Source organism: Corvus hawaiiensis, chromosome 6 (assembly GCF_020740725.1).
Source record: "Corvus hawaiiensis isolate bCorHaw1 chromosome 6, bCorHaw1.pri.cur, whole genome shotgun sequence".
Lineage (NCBI taxonomy): Eukaryota > Metazoa > Chordata > Aves > Passeriformes > Corvidae > Corvus > Corvus hawaiiensis.
In genome coordinates this window covers 22,285,083-22,305,153 of record NC_063218.1, presented here as the reverse complement: position 1 = coordinate 22,305,153, position 20,071 = coordinate 22,285,083, and the positions used below count along the sequence as shown (strand labels likewise).

Below are 20,071 nucleotides of genomic sequence, written 5' to 3'. Positions count from 1 at the left end.
GTTGGATACAGTAACATGAAAATATTACCATAGTTTTTCAAAGTGTGGTTAAGGATTTTGTCACTCAGTGTGCTTTCAATGTTTTTTAAATCATTACCACTTCTGTTTATTCCCTCCTCTCAGCTTGAGTTGTTAAGGGTCAAGATCATAGAGCTACCAGAGAGATCACACATGCAAGAGACTAAAAACTCCTGCTATGCTAAAGTAATATGAATTCAGTAAAACTGTTTGGGATTTACTATGCAACTAGTTTGCACTTTGAAACACAGGTTTCTGCAGGTGGATTCCAACATCTGATCTGGATGTTGAGTGGCTGGGGAAACGTGATAAAGAAAGTGATGCTAAGTTTTGAACTTTAGTGAAATTTATTTTTCTTCAGCTGTCATTTCATACAGGAGAAATCAGCTGCTTGCTTTCGTGTGTTCAAGGCAAATTTAAAGTTGCTTTAGTGTAGGGTTTTATTCTCTCCATCTTTAACATTTTAAATGTTAGTGCATTAGTGTATGGGATCAAGACTGTAGTGGTCTGGCACACAGACACTTTTGTATGTCATTGACTGGTCAGCTAGAGCCAGACAACTCTATCCTCCAGCGTCACTCCAACACAGAAACTGAGCAAAGCCATCTCACCGTTTTCCCAACATCTAGTGTGCCGTGGTGTTGACAGATAAGGAATAAAGGACAGGGAGTCAATGGCTGCCCAAAGCCATTGATTTGTTAACAGCTCTCATGTCAAAATCGTTAGAAACTTGCATCTGGTATGTTCCCCAAATAGGGGATTTTCTTACAGACTTGTATGTGCTTCAGCTGATACAACTACTCAGAGGGTGTACTACAGAGTGAACTCATGAGCAACAAGCAGGCTAGTGTTATCAGACACAATCAGTTCAAGCCTTTGATTAATTAATACAAATTCTTCAATATCCTTTTGACAACTAGTTTCTTATTTTGAGACTTTGAATGCTAGTAGAAAGTAAAAGTAAAATGAATTGGCAGGAGACTTCAGTGATGCAGTATTTTGATTGTGATAAAGTATTTTGCTTGACATGGTTCATATTACTGCATAAGTTATTGTTGGTTGTGGTACTTCAGTACCCATTCCCAAGAAGAACCAACCTGCAAGTTCCAACTGTGGTACAAAAATGGAAGCAGAAATTAAGACTCCTTAAACTGTGACTAGATAGGCAGTAGGCTGGTCCTTCATAAATTGTGCTGAACTAGGATGTTATCTGTATGCAATTACCAAATTAAGTACTAGAAATAGCATAGTATTTTGTGTAAGTTTCCTGGAAATTTTTGCTGCTTTTATTCTTGAAGCTTTAAGGATAGCCACATGCACTTAATTGCCTAGGCTTCAAAGACTATACTCTCACAAGAGGTGCAAGCTAAGAGACTTCTTTATAGTGAAATAAAAAGCAGATGGCAAGCAGTAGTTATTTTCATTTCTTAAAAAATGCAGGCTTCTCTAGAACACGAGCACTTCTCCCACTTGGTTCTAGGCTAGGTTTAGACAGTTGCTGGAACAACAAGCAATTGCTGTCCATATATATTCAACTTTCTTGTCAGGAAAGCCCTGGCTTGGGGCTCATGAAACTGAATTGGTTATAAATGTATCTTCTGCTTTCCATATCAATGGAAAATAATGAAATGAAAAATAAATCTTCTTGCCTAGCTAATTTCAATAATTTCCATTGTTTTCAGCTCACTCTCAGACAGCAGACCCGTAGAAGACGCAGTCAAAGAAAGAATCAAAGTGCATGAGTGGTGGAAGGAGGCTTTATTTCACTAAATGTAAAGAAACTAAAATAAAGATTACCGAGAAACTATGAATGAGTACTTGTTTTAAAACAGAATCCAGCTGTTTCCCCTCCCTTGTTCAAAAAAACTGTATAGCCGCACTAAAACACTGAATCATAAACACCCCAGCATCTGTTACAGCATAAGACGATCATTATATACAGCAGGAAAGCTTTTAACAGATCAAGTCAAAGCTTTAGCTACCTACAAAAACTAAAGCTGTAGGAAGGGGGCTACATTGTTACCCTGAGATGCTGGGCAATGGGGAAATCAGCAAAGTCAGAGAACTTGCTAAAGAATCATGAATTCCCTTATGAAATGTTTCAGAGTGGTCTCCTTTCTCCTTGGGTAGCAGTCCTATGTAGAAGAATTAGTGTGTGTATATATCCACACGGCCAGAGTTGTGAACTGCTGTGTTACAACGCCATCCTCCTGTACACCCACTATTAAAAATCCTTTTGCGTGAAGTCCAAGCTTGCAGTCCATTTCCCTACCTCTCAAGGAGAAGAGGCATTCAGTCCTTCCTCCTCTTCTTGCTCTCATGCTCATGTTCTTTAGGGCGGCTGCTGTCTGATGGCCGTTTAGAACCACCGTGTTGCTTAGCTTCTTCCAGAAACTTGTCCAAACCAAATGGATCCTCCTCAAATTGAACTGGTCCATCTCTGCCCCTGCCTCTTGTGTTACGATCCGAGTTAGAAAACTCTTTGTCAGGAACAAACCTGCAGGAGAAGATGATTCTCAGTTGACTAACTTCAGAGTACTAATTAAGAATATTTCTTAAATTTTTTTCCTTACCTGTTGGTCTTTATTCGAGCCTCTAGATCATCACCATACACGTCCTTATCCACATTTTTACTTGGTCTGTAGATGTTTTGGGCCATATCCTTGCCACTTCTCCAAGGCTGGTCATAAACATTATAAATTTCATCCTCTCCTCCAGCAAAGCCACTGTCCATACCCTGTGAAGAACAGCACAAGTGAATCTGTAAAACGTCAGCTAACTTAATTTAAGCTGACTGATCCAAATCACACTTATAGAGAGGCTTATATAAACTGTGAAAGTAGAAGTGTCTGCTTGTTAATTTTTGGTTCATCAGCTTTCCGTTCTTGCCTGCAAGTCTTTCACTGGAGACATGAAAAAGAATGATTGACAAACTGCAGGTCTATTGAGGGATTTGCTGAAGCCTAATATATTCTGTCATCTCTGAATAGTATAAAAATCAGAGAAAATAAATGTTGCTGTCAAGTGTTTATATCTTCAGAAGTATTATTAACACAAGCAGTAATGGGAATAGAAAGTATTTACTTCTCTCTGAAAGCAGATTTCCCTGTTCGGTCAGTACATTTGTACAAGAGAAGAAAATGAGGTCACTGCAGCTTGAAGGCAAAATAGTTTTTCTCCCCACTCCCCAGTGAGAAAAATCACAACAAAAACACTTTAATTCAGCTATACACTTAGAATATTCGATTTTTTTTTTTTTTTTTTTTGCACAGGCTCTGGATAAAGGAAATCAACAGTTCCCTAATCAGTTATGTAAAGACTTCTTTCTGAGTGCATCCACACCAACCATGAGAACAGGCTCCCTTTAGTATTCTAGCCATACCCACTAAGGAAGGATGAACATGTTCTCATAGAAAGCTACACAGCTGTGAAAAGGTATTTTACCTTGCTCTGGTTGAACAGCCTCTGGTCATACTGGATTTCATTGGATGGCCTGGGGTTGGGTACCCCCAGGGCAATAACTTCACTGATATCTCTGTTCTCATTTCTTTGCAGCTTTGACCTGAATTAAAAATTTAAAAGTTTTATGAGGTCAGTAAACCATAGTTGTTGACATGTTCAATTGCAACTGGATCCTGTATTAGATGCTAACAATTTGCCGCAGGAGCCAGATTTTGACTGTTGTTCTTCCTTACTAGGTAACATTTAAAATTTGTCTCCTGGCAAAGGAAACATTTGGAAAAGTTATGTTCAGCTGGGCATGACATTTAAATTTGCTTTCCACTATCTGCAATTCACATCAAGGTGACTTGGTCTAAAATGTCATATTTATTTTTGCAAGAATCAGTGTAGTTATATTCTGGGAAGGCCAAGCAATCCAATTTTAACATATTAGAGATTTTAAGCCTCCAGAAACCATTTGCACTCAGAAATCTCAGTGGCTTCAGCTAGTAAGATATTTCAGCCTACCTTCATAAATCTAAGCTTACTTTAAACGAGCAGCTTCAAGAAGCAAAGCCACTATTGATAACTCTGGTCTCACCAAAATTAGAGGATTCAGGTTTCAATCTTTGCTGTCAACATGTTAATTAAACCGGAATATACTGAAGTTCTGCTAAAGAAAAACCCACACAAAACCAACACAGCACACCCCTCTCTCCCATGCATGTGGAAAATTCTACATTTTGAAGAGAATATTGCAATGTTTTCACACAGTAATACCTTTTCATACAATGAACTGTGCTTCGTACCAGTGACTATCTCCACAAGATAAAATTCAGGCACTCACATCAAGAAAAGGAAAGCCCAGCAACAGGTTCCCTGGTGGGGAAGCCAGTGCCAGTACAAGAATAAACCAGGCTTTTTTTGTGACTCACCTTTTATCAGGGGCTGCCCGGGAAAGATTTCTGTCATGCTGTCTCTCTTTGCGCCGGTCATGTCTGATTTCGTCTCTTTCTCTAGCTTCTCCATCCTCTGAACAAATACAAGATTGCTCATTATAGACAAATATTTGAAGTTTGAATTAATTATGCCAGACATTGGCACAGTAATTCAATTCAGTATTCTTTTACAGAAGAGTAGTGACCCTTAGTGCTATTGAAAATGTTACACTTTATTTAAAGTGAACACACGGAACACCACAGCTTTCTTATGCCCCAAGCAACTGACTGTCCTTGATAAGAGTCAAAGCAGACATACCCTAACAACTATGTTCTTCCAACTTTCAAGAGCTTCGAATACTTGTCTGTCTAGGAATGCAATATCAGAAAATCACTCAGGTTGAAAGGGAGTCTAATTCACAACCTCCTGCTATCAATGCTGAATTCAAACCAGGTTGGTCAGGGCTTTCCCCACTCAGGTGAGGAAAACCTGCAAGGATAGAGACTGCCAGACTTCCTAGGCAACCTGTTCCACTGCTGTTTGTCCTCATGGTGAAAATTTTTCTCTTAACATATAGTTGAAACCTTCTGCTTCAACTCTCGACCACTGTCTCATTCTTCCACCATGCAACTTGGTGAAGAGCTCTGACAATCATTTAGGAATCATTATGGGATGATCTTGTGGGTAAGTTCCCATTATTTGGCCCCAATGGCACATCATCTCCTAGCAGAACAAGCTTTATTCTCTCAGCATCACCTGAACAGGCAGTTACTTGAGCCTGTGACCATTCTGATGGCCTTCCACTGAACTGACTCCTATTTATCAATGTCCGTCTTGTACCTGGAGGCCCATAACTGCACAAAGTATCCCAGATGCAGTCTAACAGGTCACCAATAAAAGGAAATTATTACTTCCCTTGACCTACTGGTTACAATCCTGCGGATCCAGCTTTGTATGCCCTTAGCATTACTGTTGCCAGGGCACACTGCTGGCTCATATTCAGCATATTGTCCACTACAACTCCTGGGTCCTTTCCAACAGAGTGGCTGTCCAGCTGGCCAGCCCCCAGCCTGTTGGTAAGAGGTTAGTACATCCCAGCTGCAGGATCTGGCTTTGTATGACCATATCCCTCCGCCTTCTAGATAGATCGTAACTGCTCTGTAAGTTCATCATCTTGATCTTTGAAATGTGATTTCAATCAGAACGTAAGACTTATCACAATGATGACAATTTAGTTAGGTTGGCAGCAGGGATTTTAGAGCCTGCTGGCCAACAAAACTACAGCTCTGCAAGACCAGTTACAACAGTGCAAGAGACAGAATATTGTGTTTTACCAGCTTTGAAAACTTAAAAGATGGTTTAGTTCTTCTAAACAAAGTTGCCCTTCGTCTGCAACATGCTGCTTCTAAAAACATTAGTTTAGAACTGTCCATGAAAGCCACCACTCGCACTGATGCATTATTAACTCCAAAATTCTCAGTGTCCTAAACCTGTATACACCAACATACCGATATGAGGTTCAAACCTGCATCCCATCAAACCAGCCAGTGACTTAACCAATAGAGTGAAGAGACGAACTGATGTAATGCTTAGAAATTTCAGCTGGTATTTGGATATTGTAAGTTCTCAGGTTATTGCTCCACATTTCAGTGTTAAAAAGAGCCATAGCATCTTAATAACAAAGAAATGTACCTTTTTCAACATGTGTTTTGATCCCTGCTCTTCTCTCCCTGGCTTTTTGAGCCATTTCTCGGAGCTTTTCCTCATGTTTCTCCTTTTCTTTCTGAGCCATCTTCCTCTCCACCTGGGCACGCATCTCTACTGCCTCACGAGCCTGCACAAATAAGACACAGGTAAAAATACAGAAAGCCTACCACCTGGGATACAAGCAGATCTGTCAAGGAGTTAGCTAGTAAACAGGAACAGAAATGAAGCCAAAATTAGGAAGCTTAAAGCCCATCAGCCACAGCAGTTAGCGCTGAGAGACAAGACCCATGACTTCCGATAACTTAACCCACGCTGAGCCAATGATTCCAAGATAGTGGGGATAAGACCTTAAGTCTTACATTAGCAAAGAAGCAGAACAAATCAAAAAGCTATAGCCTATTCACAGCTGATTTTCTGAAGGAAATTAGCATACAAAGATAGTAAAACTATATGGAACAAAACAGTTTAAAGAACTACCTGACCTTTCTGTCAGCAATATAGAGCGCCTCAGCAAGTTTGGCAAAGTTTTCATTAATATGAACAGTCTGCAATCCTCTGCCATCTGCAGCCAGACGCTTATCTAATGGAATGGTGTAACCCTACAGTGGAAACAGAGAGGCAGTTAATCACAGAAACAGTATTTGTAATAACAAGCATTATTATATTTATTGTGTAAGAAAAAAAAAAACCACATACAAAACTCATAGCCCATCATTATTATGCCTCAATGGATCTCCTTTTCATACGTACTTCAAATTCTTACCAGGTAATACTAAGCTTCACTCCAATTCCACCCTCCCACCAAATCTGAATCACAGCTTTCCTTCAAGTTTCATCTTAGGACAAAAGAAAGTTTTCAATTGATAAGGTCCACTTTTTGCTTTGTCTTAAAAAATCTACAGATAATAGCTTCTCCAGTATCTCAGCTGTTTTACCTAAATGGTTTCCCTACCTGTTAAGAGGTTAGCTGATTCAAAATAAGAAAGTAAGGGGCAAGGCAGCCAGCAAGACACACTAAATACCAGTTTTGTTTTCCAAAGCTGAAACTCAAAATTATTAATAGATGATATTTTAAGATTTTTTTAGTGAGCTCTACAAAATTTCTGCTTTGGTTTTAGCATCTGCAACCTAAAAATTGATCTCCTAATTAGCATCGGTCCCAGTCAGACAGCTGTGTTGGGGTACACAAGAAAAAAGTAACCTCCAAACATGCAGCTTTTCCTTCCTCCATTTGAAGGGGCTGTCTCAGGACAACAGCTTAGTATGTTTCAGAATGATTAAACCAGTTACTGCAGCGAATAAATTCTCCCCTGTCTTGGAACATAAACTTAACAGCTGATAAAAATCAATGGGACAGGACCTACTCAAACAAGGAACAAAAATAGCTAGCTGACCAGTGGTAAAAATTAATTAATGAAAGAATGCAACAAGGAAAACTTTCCAGAAATATGGACTGGAGTATTAAAAAGAAACATGCTTGGGTCTCTGATAGTCTGGTCTTTTTCAGTTTAGATGGCTTTACTTTGTGACCTCGAGAGGTTTTGAGTTTCGACTGCGCTATTATGGGGATGTTAATTAATATAATTTTTTCCTCTCAAAATCTATAATCTCTGCCATGAAGTAACATATTTTCCCTCAGTTCTATACTCTCAATTGGACAACCCTTATATGCCAAACTGAAGAAAAATGAGCTGTATGATCATATGCTCTTCATGCTAGAAGCAGCCAGTTTACCTAACTCTAGAGGTTGAAAATCAGTATTATTCAAGCTTAAATCATGCACAGAAGTTTCCCATCAGGGTGCAACATTAGAAAAATAAATTTATGACAACTTAATTACCTTTGCATTTTTCCAGTTTGAAATGCATGGAGGAATTTTCCACTCTTGCTGCTCTTTCACAGTCATCTGATTTAAGAGAAGAAGCAAAGTCATCTTCAGAATCATAGTAAAAGGAAATACTGTTTTCTTTCTCAAAAGCAACTATGAAACTATTGAAATAAGTCAGAGTAGAAAGTTCAGGACTCCACTACAAAACCCCAACTCTTCTTAGGAGCAATAAGATTACAGAATCAAGGAATGGTTTGATTGGAAGGGACCTTAAAGATCAGCTGGTTCCAAACTCTCTGCCATGGGATTTATTTTTGTACTGTATCTTTGCCAACACTGAATAAAGTCCCGACAGCTCTTCAGCCATCCTCTTAAGCTTTTGTCACACAGGCTGTAACTCTCAGCCAGCTTGTTAACATCTGCACACTTAGCAGCCGTTGAAGTTGAACCAAACTGATGAACCACCACTACACTCATTTCTCAGAAGGAGCTAATCCTTAATGACACAACTTAGTGTTATGGAAGATTATTTTAACAGTGTTGTCTAAAAGCAACATAAGGGTACCCAGGCTAAAGCCTTGGTCAACTCATTCATGCCATGAACTAATTTAGCAATGCAGCCCTGCATAAAATACATGAGACATCTACTCAACCTTTGACAAGATAGATAAAAAGACAGCAACTTACAGAACTGCCCAAATGAAAACAAACAAAAACACTGCACCAGGCACCAAGTTTATCACTTAACATCACATCAAAAGATCAGTAAGGAGAAAGTACACAGAAATGAACTAGATCAAAGAAGAATTTGTGACCCATCTAAGCATTCAAAACTGAGAACAGCTATGGTGTTTCATACCTTTCTACTAGGAGAGTGCATTACAGGTGCCGGAGGAGATGGTGGTCCTCGCGGAATCTTCTTGTTAATTCTGAGCAATTACGAAAACAATTACAATCATCATGTTGCACAGAAATACACTTCAGAATCTTCTACTTGCCTTGAACAAGCTGTGAACACTTACTTGAATCTTGGAGGCTCCATAGGGTCCTTCTGCATTTCCACCATCCGAATAACTCTCTGTTTTGCTCCAGAGTTGAATGCAACTCCTTGCTGAGATGGTGTGTACCTGAATAAAACAGAGTGCTCAGTTTTCTGCACACAGCTAGATATTCCTTTCCCACCTCCATTTTTACTCAGTTCACTGCTCTAGCTGTGGTTTCATGTTATCCACAACAGTTTAAGACTATTCCACTATGAATGACAGCAGCAGGTAACTGCCTAGATGATACTGCACTGAGTGCAGACTCAGTTACACCAGACAGAATGTAACTTCTCTTCAGGGCTATATTCTCCTGTTTCGACCTAGATTCTGAAATAGAAGAAAAACAAGTACAATACACACAGCTTGTCACAATACTCTCCTCCACCTATGTCTGTGAAGCCCTGGTGACTTCTTACTGTTCAATACCAATCTCTTCACGTACTTTTTTTTCAGAATTAACCTCAAGCCAAGTGTAACCCTGCCATGAAATTTTTCTGTGTTTGAAACAGAAAATCATCATAAATGAGTATCAGCCTCCTCATCATTCCAATTCTTTCCAATTGCTCATTTTCTATGGAGGAAGAACTTTGTTACATGTCTTGTTGTGGCTTGAAACTTGCAGTAAATACTTTCCTTTCAGGGCAGCATCATTAATAGTGATCCCTAGCAAATCTGTGTTTTGTTGCTAAAACAATAACCCCACCAAAATGCCACAACTCATGACATGTTAATGACGTATTTCTACACACTTCAAACTAGGTGATCATTAGTGGTTTAATTCAAAATACATAAGCCAGTTTCATATTCCTTACAGAAGAACAGAATTCAAGAGGAATTTCTGTTCTCAGAAATTAAACAAATATGCCAATTTTAATCCATTTTGTCTATCACAACATCTTGCACAAACACCAGCACTACATACCGAATGTACTGTGCAGGAGCTAGTTTGTCAGCAGCTCGAACTGGCATGGCTGCTGCAACTTTCTGAGAGACTGATTTCTCCAAGGCTGCTCTTGTCTTCTCTGTTATCTGAAGAAAAAATACCACAGTGTGCATCTCATCCCATATGCAAGACATAAAGCATACCACTGCTTACTAGGCACATTAGTGCATACAATACCTCTCTAATTGCCTCCTCATCTGGTCTTTGCAGTTCAGGATCATCTACATTCATGACCTCTTTTGGCACAAGATCTGTGTACTTGCTGTAAATAACCTGGAAGACATTAGATTTTACTTGTGCTGATGAACAGGAATAAATGTACATATGTCAAAGGAAATCTTTCAGGCTTAGACTATCCTTTGGGTACTAATTAAAATTAATATACAACTATAAATGCACTACAATTACATATCATTCAATTACTCCCATAGAAGACCTGGTTACATATATACTCTGGACCCCATTTTACAGATGGAGTGATCGAAGAAACAAAGCAATCTGATTAAATATAATTGTATAAACTGCTCTCAGAACTGGCATTAGACAGCAGTTTTCTGTTTCCCATTCCTAGTATTTTCCTTTTTAGGGACCTCAAGACAGACAAAACCCCACAAATTTTTACTTTGTTTTCAAGGATTACTCAAGAATTTCATGCAAGTATTTTCCAGCATCTGGATTTTTTCACATCATTAGGTTTACTATTTTCTTGAAAAAATAAATACTTGAGAAATCTGGTCTTGACACTTTCCCTTATATAGGTACTTGAGTTTTCACACAACATGCAGCTAGCTGCTGGCAGCTTCCAGTCCCGGTTTAAAATATTGGGAAAGAACACTATTAGATGGCTTCAGGGAAAAATGTATTGTATTACATTAATGCTTCACAAGTATCCAACAAAACAGCAAGTTTTAGTTCCAAGGGTTAAAAGTCAAGAACTATTATTTCAAGTTCATTACGCAGTACATGTCCAACTACAAAATTAACCTTTAGCCTCAGCATTAATTAATCACATGAGAGGATTTTCTGCTTCTCAGCCTTCACTCCTAAAATTTTAATCCTTTGAATTAGTATCAGTAATATTCTAGCGTCTCAGATGCTGAATGAAGGACATCTGAAGAGCAGAGTTCCTCTAAGGTAATTAACTCTTAAGTCCAAGTGTCTTGCTGCATGAAGAACAAAGTATGCTGAAGGAGCTTTAGAGCATCCCAAAAGACAAAAGAAGAAAATAAAAGAAGGTGCTCCTTGTGGTGGTCCAAGAGCACTCTAAAAACTACTTTACAGTGAGGTACAAATGATCTATATGAACTATTTAAACTTTGAAGTATTGCATGCAAATGGCAAGATGCTTTATTATGGAAGAAATACATAATATAGATTAAACTATCCTGAAAATACAAATACTTCTGCTGCCATCAAAAACTTGATATTCTTGTTTTCATTGTAGTCCTTTTTTGAAGTGATACAAAGAGGCAGATAAAGAAGTTACATTTCTTTTTGTTGTTTTTCGAGACATTTATCTTGTTTTAGGAGTAATGTTGAGACATTTCATTAATCTAAGATAAAGAGGAGACTGGGATTGATTGACATTGTACTGTGCCCATCCACTACCATTTTTCAGTCTGTAAAATTTGAAATGAAGCATCAGCCTGTGTTTTAGATATTTCATTCTGATTGCTACTGAAAAGCAGAATCTCCTTCTAGACACAAAGAAAAAGCTCAAGTTTTTGGTACAGCCATGCGATTCTCTGGCTGGGGCAGCCTTAACAGGCAGTGATTAGAAATCTGCATGCCACTGCAAGCAGAAAGAGAATAATATTACTTAACTAGCTAAGATACTGTACCATGGCAGGATTTAGACATCAATCACATTCAGAGTCTCACAAGGCACTTGACAGGTTCAAGTGTCTTGATAGAAATTTCTTAATTTGCTACAAGAAATCCTGTCCTCGACGTATTTTGTTCTATATATTCCAACCAGCCCTGTACAGTGCTCATCAATCCTATCTGTACATCAAGAAGTTACTATCAAGCAATGCAGAATGAATTCCTTCCTTGTCAAAGAATGGTTTCTCCATATGAAGCATATAACATTTTAGAAATCATTAAAATTACCTGGTTGTAAGCCTGGTACACACACCAGATAAAGAAATGGTAACAAACTCTCAAACCAAGCTCTGACACAAAGGCAAATAGGTTGCAAGTAAGTAACACTTTTGATTATTTGAGTTATATTCATGTTCTTTTGACCTGTTCCATAGCTGTGACAGGACTTCAACAATGGAACTACTCTCTTGTAAATGTTTCAATTGAATTGACAATCTTCGGGAAAAAAAAGATGTAAATAAGCTTTGTGATTTTTTTCTCCTTTAACAACTAAGCCACAGCCTTGGGCCATGAAGAAGAAATCCAACTCCAACATAAAAAGTTATTCTTGCTGGAAAAAAGTAAGGTACCTAACAGTTCCATTCCTTGATTTCACTCTTTCTTCTGTCTTCATAAAAACACAGGATGCAATTACATGTTTTTCTTTTCCTAATAAGGGGACAGCATCAGTCTCGCCAAAATATATCACTATTGATGCGTTATTTTAGCCTGGCTTTTAGTAACGTAAGTAGAGAAAGTGCTGAAAGAATTTACAGCAGCACAAGAGCTAACCACACAGCTAGGCTAGAAATCCATCTCAACAATCAGACGGAAGGAACCCCATCTTCAGATCCATAAGGTCATGCATCCAGGTCTGTTAATGTTAGCCAGCATTTCATGTCTAGCAGATTTTCTGCCAAACCCAAACAGGAGGCTTGTCAGACTATCACATTTGTGTCAGTATTTTTCAGGGAAAATTCTCTGAAGCAACTGTTTTTTAAATATGTAAGGGAACAGATGCAAGAGAGATGAACCACTGCAATAGTAGAAACTGCTGACAAGTCATCTAGATATAGGGGCTGGGTGATGGAACTGCTGCCTCTACAGGAAGGCAGAATACTAAATTCAACTTTGAAAAATCCATAAACTGTAGCGAAAGCAAAATTTTCTTCCTAACTCAGACCAAAGAAGTAGCTCCTAGAATAGGTTAATAAACTCCATCTAATTTCTGTCAGGCTGCTAAGTATCTGTTTCTTTTAGCTTTAAGTATTAAGATTGAAGAAATATTGAATTATGGCTGCAGCTCTCTGGAAAATGAAACTTCTGTATCTAATTCTACTGACACTGTACTATCAGAAGGTCTTAAGAGAAAATATTCCACATTATTCAATTCAACGCAGATCACTGAAGAACTGGTCCCTATGACATCTCTGCCAATATTTTCTCCTGCAAAGCAAATCAAATCAAGCAATAGTAGTTCTGCTGCTTCCAGTGAAATTGTTTCAAATATCTGTTGCAGCACAAAGAGCCAATTGTATCCTGAGCTACATCAAAAGCAGTGTGGCCAGCAGATCGAGGGAGGTGATTCCGCCCCTCTACTTTGCTCTGCCGACACCTGAGCTGGCATGCTGCATCCAGCTCTGAGGCCCCAAACACAATGTTGACCTGTTGAAATGAGTCCAAATGAGGCCACTAAATTGACCACAGGGCTATAGCACATCTTCTATGAAGACAGGCTGAGAGAGTTGGTGGTGTTCAGCCCAAAGAGAAGGCTCCAGGGACACCTTACTGCAGCTTTCCAGTTACCTAAAGGGAGCCTACAAGCTGGAGAGGGACTTTTTACAAGGGCATGTAGTGACAGGACAAGGGAGAAGGGCTTTAAGATGAAGGAAAGTAGGTTTAGATCAGGATTAGGAATAAATTCTTTACTGTGAGGGTGGTGAGGCACTGGAACAGGTTGCCCAGAGAAGTTGTGGATATCCCATCCCTGAAAAGTGTTCAAGGCCAGAATGGGTGAGGCTCTGAGCAAACTGATCCGGCAGAGGGTGTCCCAACCCAAACCATTCTATGAATCTGTGATCTAATTTTCCTCTCAGTTTGACTCCCCTTTGAATCACAATACTTAAATCTTTAATCTCAGCATTTACATCCAGCTGGATGCAACCAGGATCAAGCTGACACAGAAGGCAGAGCTCAGGGTTAGAAAACCCTAACTCTACAGTTCTATAGAGCCTGGTTTTGGAAAAGCCCCACATCTCTTCCATCTTGGTGAATGAGAACAAGAATATTACTGCCTTCATTATAGATGCTGTATGGAAAGTTAATGAAAGTACAGATCTTCATGAATCAAATATGACAAACATTAGTGGCTTAAATTAACTCTAATTTAACCTGTTAAGAAGTATTTTCCTAACTCTGAACCAAGTAAGAGTCAGTGAAAGATTACAGTCACTTTTGCCTCAAGCCTACTATCATATCTAGTTATTTTTCAAACGTACTAAGATTCCAATCTGAACAGTTCTATTACATGCAAATTACAAATAATCCTACAAGTAAGTAAAGATGTACTTGACAAGTTGTAAAAATGAGGGTTTAACTACACTAATTTTTTTCTTATTATTTGGCCTGCAGCTTCCCCAAAATTGGTATGATTATTACTTCTTGTCTAATTATCTGCTTGAAATTATTTTGTATGCTTTCGACAAAGCAACATTTCTATTTAGCATGAAGTATCAAATATTTAGTAAAAAATTTCTTCAAATAAAATTAATATTTTAACACCTTCCTCTTGAAAAATAATTCCAGACATTAGATAAAGTCTGGTGGAACTCCAAGGAAAGTCTCCTCAATAAAAATATTGCCACTGCTGTTTTTTTCTGTTTAGTCTAACTACTTTCTTCCACATGACAGCATGGAGACCAATTTGCACTCATCTTTTTCAAAGGTACTGCAGTAACATATGAGGCATAGGATGAGGATATGCAAGATGTGATGCTTTTTTGACACTCAGAGTATTAATTAAATATAAAATCCTACTGGCAGTAGAGTCTATTTAAAACAATAAATTTATCTGTTAAAAGTATTTTCCCTGATATTCTTAGAATGCCCATCCCAGCTTTTTGCTGGAGAGGTAAAGTTTATATTTTGGTTTCCTCCCTTCCTCAAATGCAGTAAAATATGGGGCGTATTACATAACCATAAGCTTTTCAAGGCACCCTAAATTAAAGCCCAAGAAGTCAAATTATTTTGAAAACAACTATTCATATCTACTAGTTAAAACACTCTGTGTAGTTAACACTTTGTTTACGCTCTCTTTGTGTTACCCTATTCTTTACAGAAGATGCTTGCTGGAAGAAACAGCTGGTCATACACTTGATCATGCCTGAGCAGTTTTCCAGCCCCCAACACCTGCTTAAGAGAATTAAAGTCCATGTAGCCCACTTGGTAACACTTGAAAAGGCAGATGTAAATACTCCTTAAAGTAGACTTAGCAGACCCAAGTATCTGACCTCAAAACTAGTTAGGATCTCAAGTGTCATCTCTTGGTATTAGAAAGGCTACTGGATACAGGAAGTTGAAGTTCCCCCCTAAAAAACTCCATGAGAATCTTGCCATCTCTGCACTCAGCACAAAACTTATGGAGTATAACCACTGGCAATACTTTCTGCTGCAATTAAACAACAACAGCAAACACAGAGCACACAACAACACTGAAAACAACCAGAAGTGCCAAATGTTACATCAGTAAGACACAAAGTGCGGTATTCTGAAGGCTGACCTGTGTTTTCTGTCCGGTTTTTTGTCCCCTCTCTCTACATACTGAAATGAGGCCACAGAACTGTTTCCAGTTTCTTGTCTTCATTGGAAAATGAAAACTGCTAAGCCATCAAGTAAGTTCTGTGTAGAGATTCTCGCCATTTTTGCCTTACCTCTTACATTACAGAGAGGACCACAATTTCTGTCTGACATTATTTTAGTTCTTACATAAGAAAAGAGGACGCAATCCATGTGGCTAATGCCAGACCAATGAGTTCAATTATATGCAATGTGTATGTACAACTCTTCCAAGTATATATGCCAGCTGACATACTGGAAGAAGTATTACCTTGTCTTTTGACTGTCCTTGTCGAGCAATTGCGTCGTATTTTATTTTTCCTTCTGCATCCACCTGAACAGCCAAAGCATTGGACATTTTCTTCTTGCGGCCCATATCCAATGGATATTGGGCCACATGAATTTCTGGGAAAGCACCCCCATCTCCAAAATCCTACAGAAAAGAAAATAGTAGTGAATGTCCAAAAGACAAAAAAATGCAAAATGGAATGAGAGAGCAGATTGATTTCAACAAAAACTAACTTGGCAAGAATGCTCCAGTAACTTTATTATTTTCACTGGAAAGAGAGCAGTTAATGAGAGAACTTGCAGTTATTAAAAGACACTGAAATGGAGAGCCATCTTGCAGTAATTATTCCCTGCACAAAGTAGGAACAGGTATTACTGACTAGAATGTGCAGGCAATACTATGCTACAGACAATAAAAAAATTAAGTATTTAATTCTCATGTGAGTTATTAATTAGAACTTCAAAAATTGACCTTCCGCTATAAAGCAACTGTGGATACTAAAATTACAAGAGCAGCATTTTTATGAAGACTTCTACTGGTTATTTGTTGCTTTTCACACCATAATGAAGTGAAAAAGATAAAAAAACATTCCATTCCTTTCAAAGCCTGTAGCTCATAGCTTTACAATGCTGTGTCAAGCATTTCCTTACTTTGACGTGTAAATACACTGAAAACTGGCCCAGCATGCAACAGCCCAATATTCTTACAGTTTATTTCCTCTCTCCTACAATGTGTTGGTGTAAAAAGATTTAATAAATATCTAACCAAAAGACTTCTTAAAGCAGATAATCCTGGCTCAGTAACACAGAGGACCCAGTGGTACCACTCACAAAACAACTTCAGGCTACGGTTTCAAATGCAATGCTTTGGAGGAAGCATTTGCTTAAAGCAGCATGAGCATCTATCCCGCTCTCTGTTGCAACGGCATGGCTTATATGGAGTCTGGTAGCGAAACACATCAAAAAATAAGAATGGGTGTCTTGAGCAGATCTGTCTCCCTTCATGCTCACCATGTGACCAAGTAGTTACCACTATGGGGATGGAGTGGACTGAGACAGGAAATGACCAAGCAGAACACTTCCAAACAGGGATGGTGTGCTCATGCCATCTGCAAATGCTCCTTGAAACATAGTTTCAGTTATTTGAAGGTTTCCACTGGATGTCCCACATTCAACAATTTGTTGTTAAGTATTAGCCTGCCAAATTCAGTCATTCTTCCTTTGTTTTTTTTTTTTTTTTTTTGCATAACTCATAATGTATTAAGAACAGGTTTTGCTTTTTCCAACAATGGCATTCCAGGATCACTGGACAAAGATTACGCTTTGGAAGCATTTGCTGCTTTTGAATTTGCACTTGTTTATGAATCAGAAAGGAGCCCTTAACAGGCCTTTTTGGGTATGTATTAATTTGTGGCCAAGTGGTGCAGGAAACTCTTTGCAAACCTTCAGCACCTGACTTCTTAAAAAATTTCTTTATTAACATTTAGAAAGAACAAGCACTGAAACATTAACTTAAGTACTCAACAGTGTAGGAAGGAAAGCCTACACTGGATATAATGAAAGTATAATTTTTAACATCACCCACATAAGAATGTTTTCTTTCAGTGAACCACTGGAACTACTATTTGAAGTACATGGATCACCACAGAACAGTGTTGGATTTACAAAAATGGCACTCAAACATAAATGAGGGTAACGTTGTTACAAGCTGATGAAATTATGGTATTTGGAAACAACGTAGGATCATACATTAAGTACTGTAATAAAACCTCAACAGCATGCTTGGTCCCAAGAGCACTGGCTTGTGACTCACCAGAAAAGGTCTCAAAAGTTATTGTCAAGGATCATTTCAAACTGCAAGGTTTTTCCAGCTCACAGTGAGACTGTTCCAAACCAGTTTTGTAATCAGAGCTACCCATCTGTATTTTCTTTCTACTTTTAGCAGTTCCAGTTCAAATTACATTAAACTGGCAAGGGTTACAACTAATGACACACAACATTGTCCAAAACCCTTTTGCTAGTAACATACTTAACAAATATCTGACTAATTTTTAAGTTTTCTTCCAACTGTAATTTTGTCCCCCAATAGCAGCTATCTTTTTGAACAGAACATCTGCGTGTTCTCTTCTCTGATACACACACGTTCACTTACTTCACCTATAATCTGGAACGTGTATTTAACAGTGACAGAGGAACAATATGGACGTCTTTCTCGGAGGACCCTTGCGTTCACAGACTGTAAAGCCAAAGGACCACAGATGTATTTCGGTAATACAGCACAACAATCTCTGAAGAGAGGTAGACTTAGACCATCCTGTTTACCATCAAATGTTTTAAGAAATCCAGTGGATTAGAACCTCTTCCAAAACAAGAATATATCAAGCAGTCTGGATGATGCAGCTTGTAAGGCTTTGCACAATTCTCAGCTACATTCACAGTGCTCAGAGTTTATTTCTACTCCAGATTTTTTTTTCCTCCTTTAGCAGACACACTACTACTTGTATGAATTTAAATATTTACCTCCAGCACCCGTGGTATCCATCCTTTCCGGTAACCGTATGGTGGAGGTTCCCTTCGTGATGAGACCAGAGCAGTCTGCCTGGATCTCTGAGCTCTTGCTCTTTCTTCTAGTTCTAGCTGATCTTGGGACAGCTGAGTTGGAGCTGGCAAAAAACTGGACATCCATGGACAGCCACCAAAAGAGAATGACATAAAAAGTTCATTGTGGTAACTTTACTCACTGATACTCAACTATGCTTGAGTCAACTTCATTCTAAGTTACTACTTTCTCTACAATCACTCTCTACAGATTAAGAAACAATTTATGAAACTTGAGCATTGCACTCATAAATGTGAGAACAACTTCTGAGATTCAGTAACTTCCGAGATTAGAATGGCAAAGGCAATGTGTGCTTTCTCAACATTGTATAAGATTCCTAAAAAAACCTAATACTAAACTCATCCACGTTCACATACTGTTTGAACAGAAGTGTGACAATGCCCTTTTTCCAACAGGAATGCCACATACTACTGGGTATTCTTTCCACTGCTATGGATAAGAAAAAAATATTATGTTCCTGTGTCTCTAGTCCCAATGACTCGCTCTTCCTTTCTCTCAAGGCAAACACCCACAAACAGATCTGTCAACAAGCTCCCCTCTTCAACACCTGACACCTCCCTGCCACGGGCAAGTTGAACCCAAATTTCTTCACTTCCTCTTTTTCAGCTCTTCTTATCTACAGAACCCTTTTGTGCGTTTACTAAGAAAATACCCAGAGAAACACGGGATTCCGGGGCGGCCACTAGACCTGCAGTCCCAAGTCCAGCGAGAGACACTCCAACACGCAACAAAGACCGCTCGCCCTCTCTGACGGTGAGGGAACCTCGACAGAACCCCACGGACCCAACCGAGGCAAAGGAGATCCTTCCTCCCGCAGGGAACACGCGAAGGAAGCAGGACCATGAACCACGGGCCAAACACCCGCTCCCGCCAGGGCTCCTCCAGGCCCGACCGACCCTCGCTGCGCTCCCTGAGGCCGCGGCCCCGTCGGCGGGCCCATTGCCCAGGAGAGGCCGCGGCCCCTCGGCAAGCTCCCCAAGCGCGGCCGCTCCCGTCGGCGTAGGCCCGCAGCGCGGCGGGGAAGCCGCGGGCCGGCCGAGAGCCGCAGCGCCATCACGGCCCGACCGGGCCCGCCAGACCCACCTGGTGAGCGCCATCTTGACCGCCTCCGCCGTCCGCTCGGCAGCCGGGCCGCCGAGGAGGGGGAAGGTGGCGGCACCTGCGCATGCGCCCGGCCCGCAGCGTGGCCTGGGAGTTGTAGTCTGGGTAACGCCACTCGCGGCGCGGTGGCGCACGCGGTAGGCCGCAAGGCGTCCTGGAAGGTGTAGTTTTACAGTCTCCCCGTTTATCTCTTCAGCCATCCTGTTCCGCTCCCCTGTGCTATTCACGCGGTCTCCAACAAGTTCAATAACTTCACAGTTCATCCAGCTGAAAATGTCCAAGTAAAAAGCAGAAAATATAGAGCAAATGCATTGGAATAAAATTTATTCTGATACCTGCTGCTAAGAAATCATTGAACTGGGACATGGGAGTGAAGGGAAGAAGAGAGACTGAAAGTGGTGTCAAAATAGTGATTTAAAATAAAAAAACTTCTGCATTAAAAACAA

General features: G+C 39.6%; 2 protein-coding genes across 2 annotated transcripts; one reads left to right on the top strand and one right to left on the bottom strand.

Moving 5' to 3' along the window:
- Window positions 1-1,761: 1,761 nt before the first annotated feature.
- On the bottom strand, window positions 1,762-19,687 carry SNW1 (SNW domain containing 1). Its single transcript, XM_048305565.1, has 14 exons — window positions 19,608-19,687; window positions 18,425-18,578; window positions 15,888-16,049; window positions 10,097-10,192; window positions 9,899-10,005; window positions 8,956-9,060; window positions 8,793-8,862; window positions 7,946-8,011; window positions 6,588-6,704; window positions 6,091-6,232; window positions 4,395-4,491; window positions 3,463-3,580; window positions 2,592-2,755; window positions 1,762-2,515 (listed from the first exon to the last, which is right to left on the bottom strand). Exons 1-14 carry the CDS (start codon window positions 19,619-19,621, stop codon window positions 2,311-2,313), a joined length of 1,617 nt encoding a protein of 538 aa, XP_048161522.1. The 5' UTR covers window positions 19,622-19,687; the 3' UTR covers window positions 1,762-2,310.
- On the top strand, window positions 16,507-20,071 carry LOC125326918 (splicing factor, proline- and glutamine-rich-like). Its single transcript, XM_048305567.1, has 2 exons — window positions 16,507-17,300; window positions 19,131-20,071. Exons 1-2 carry the CDS (start codon window positions 17,193-17,195, stop codon window positions 19,764-19,766), a joined length of 744 nt encoding a protein of 247 aa, XP_048161524.1. The 5' UTR covers window positions 16,507-17,192; the 3' UTR covers window positions 19,767-20,071.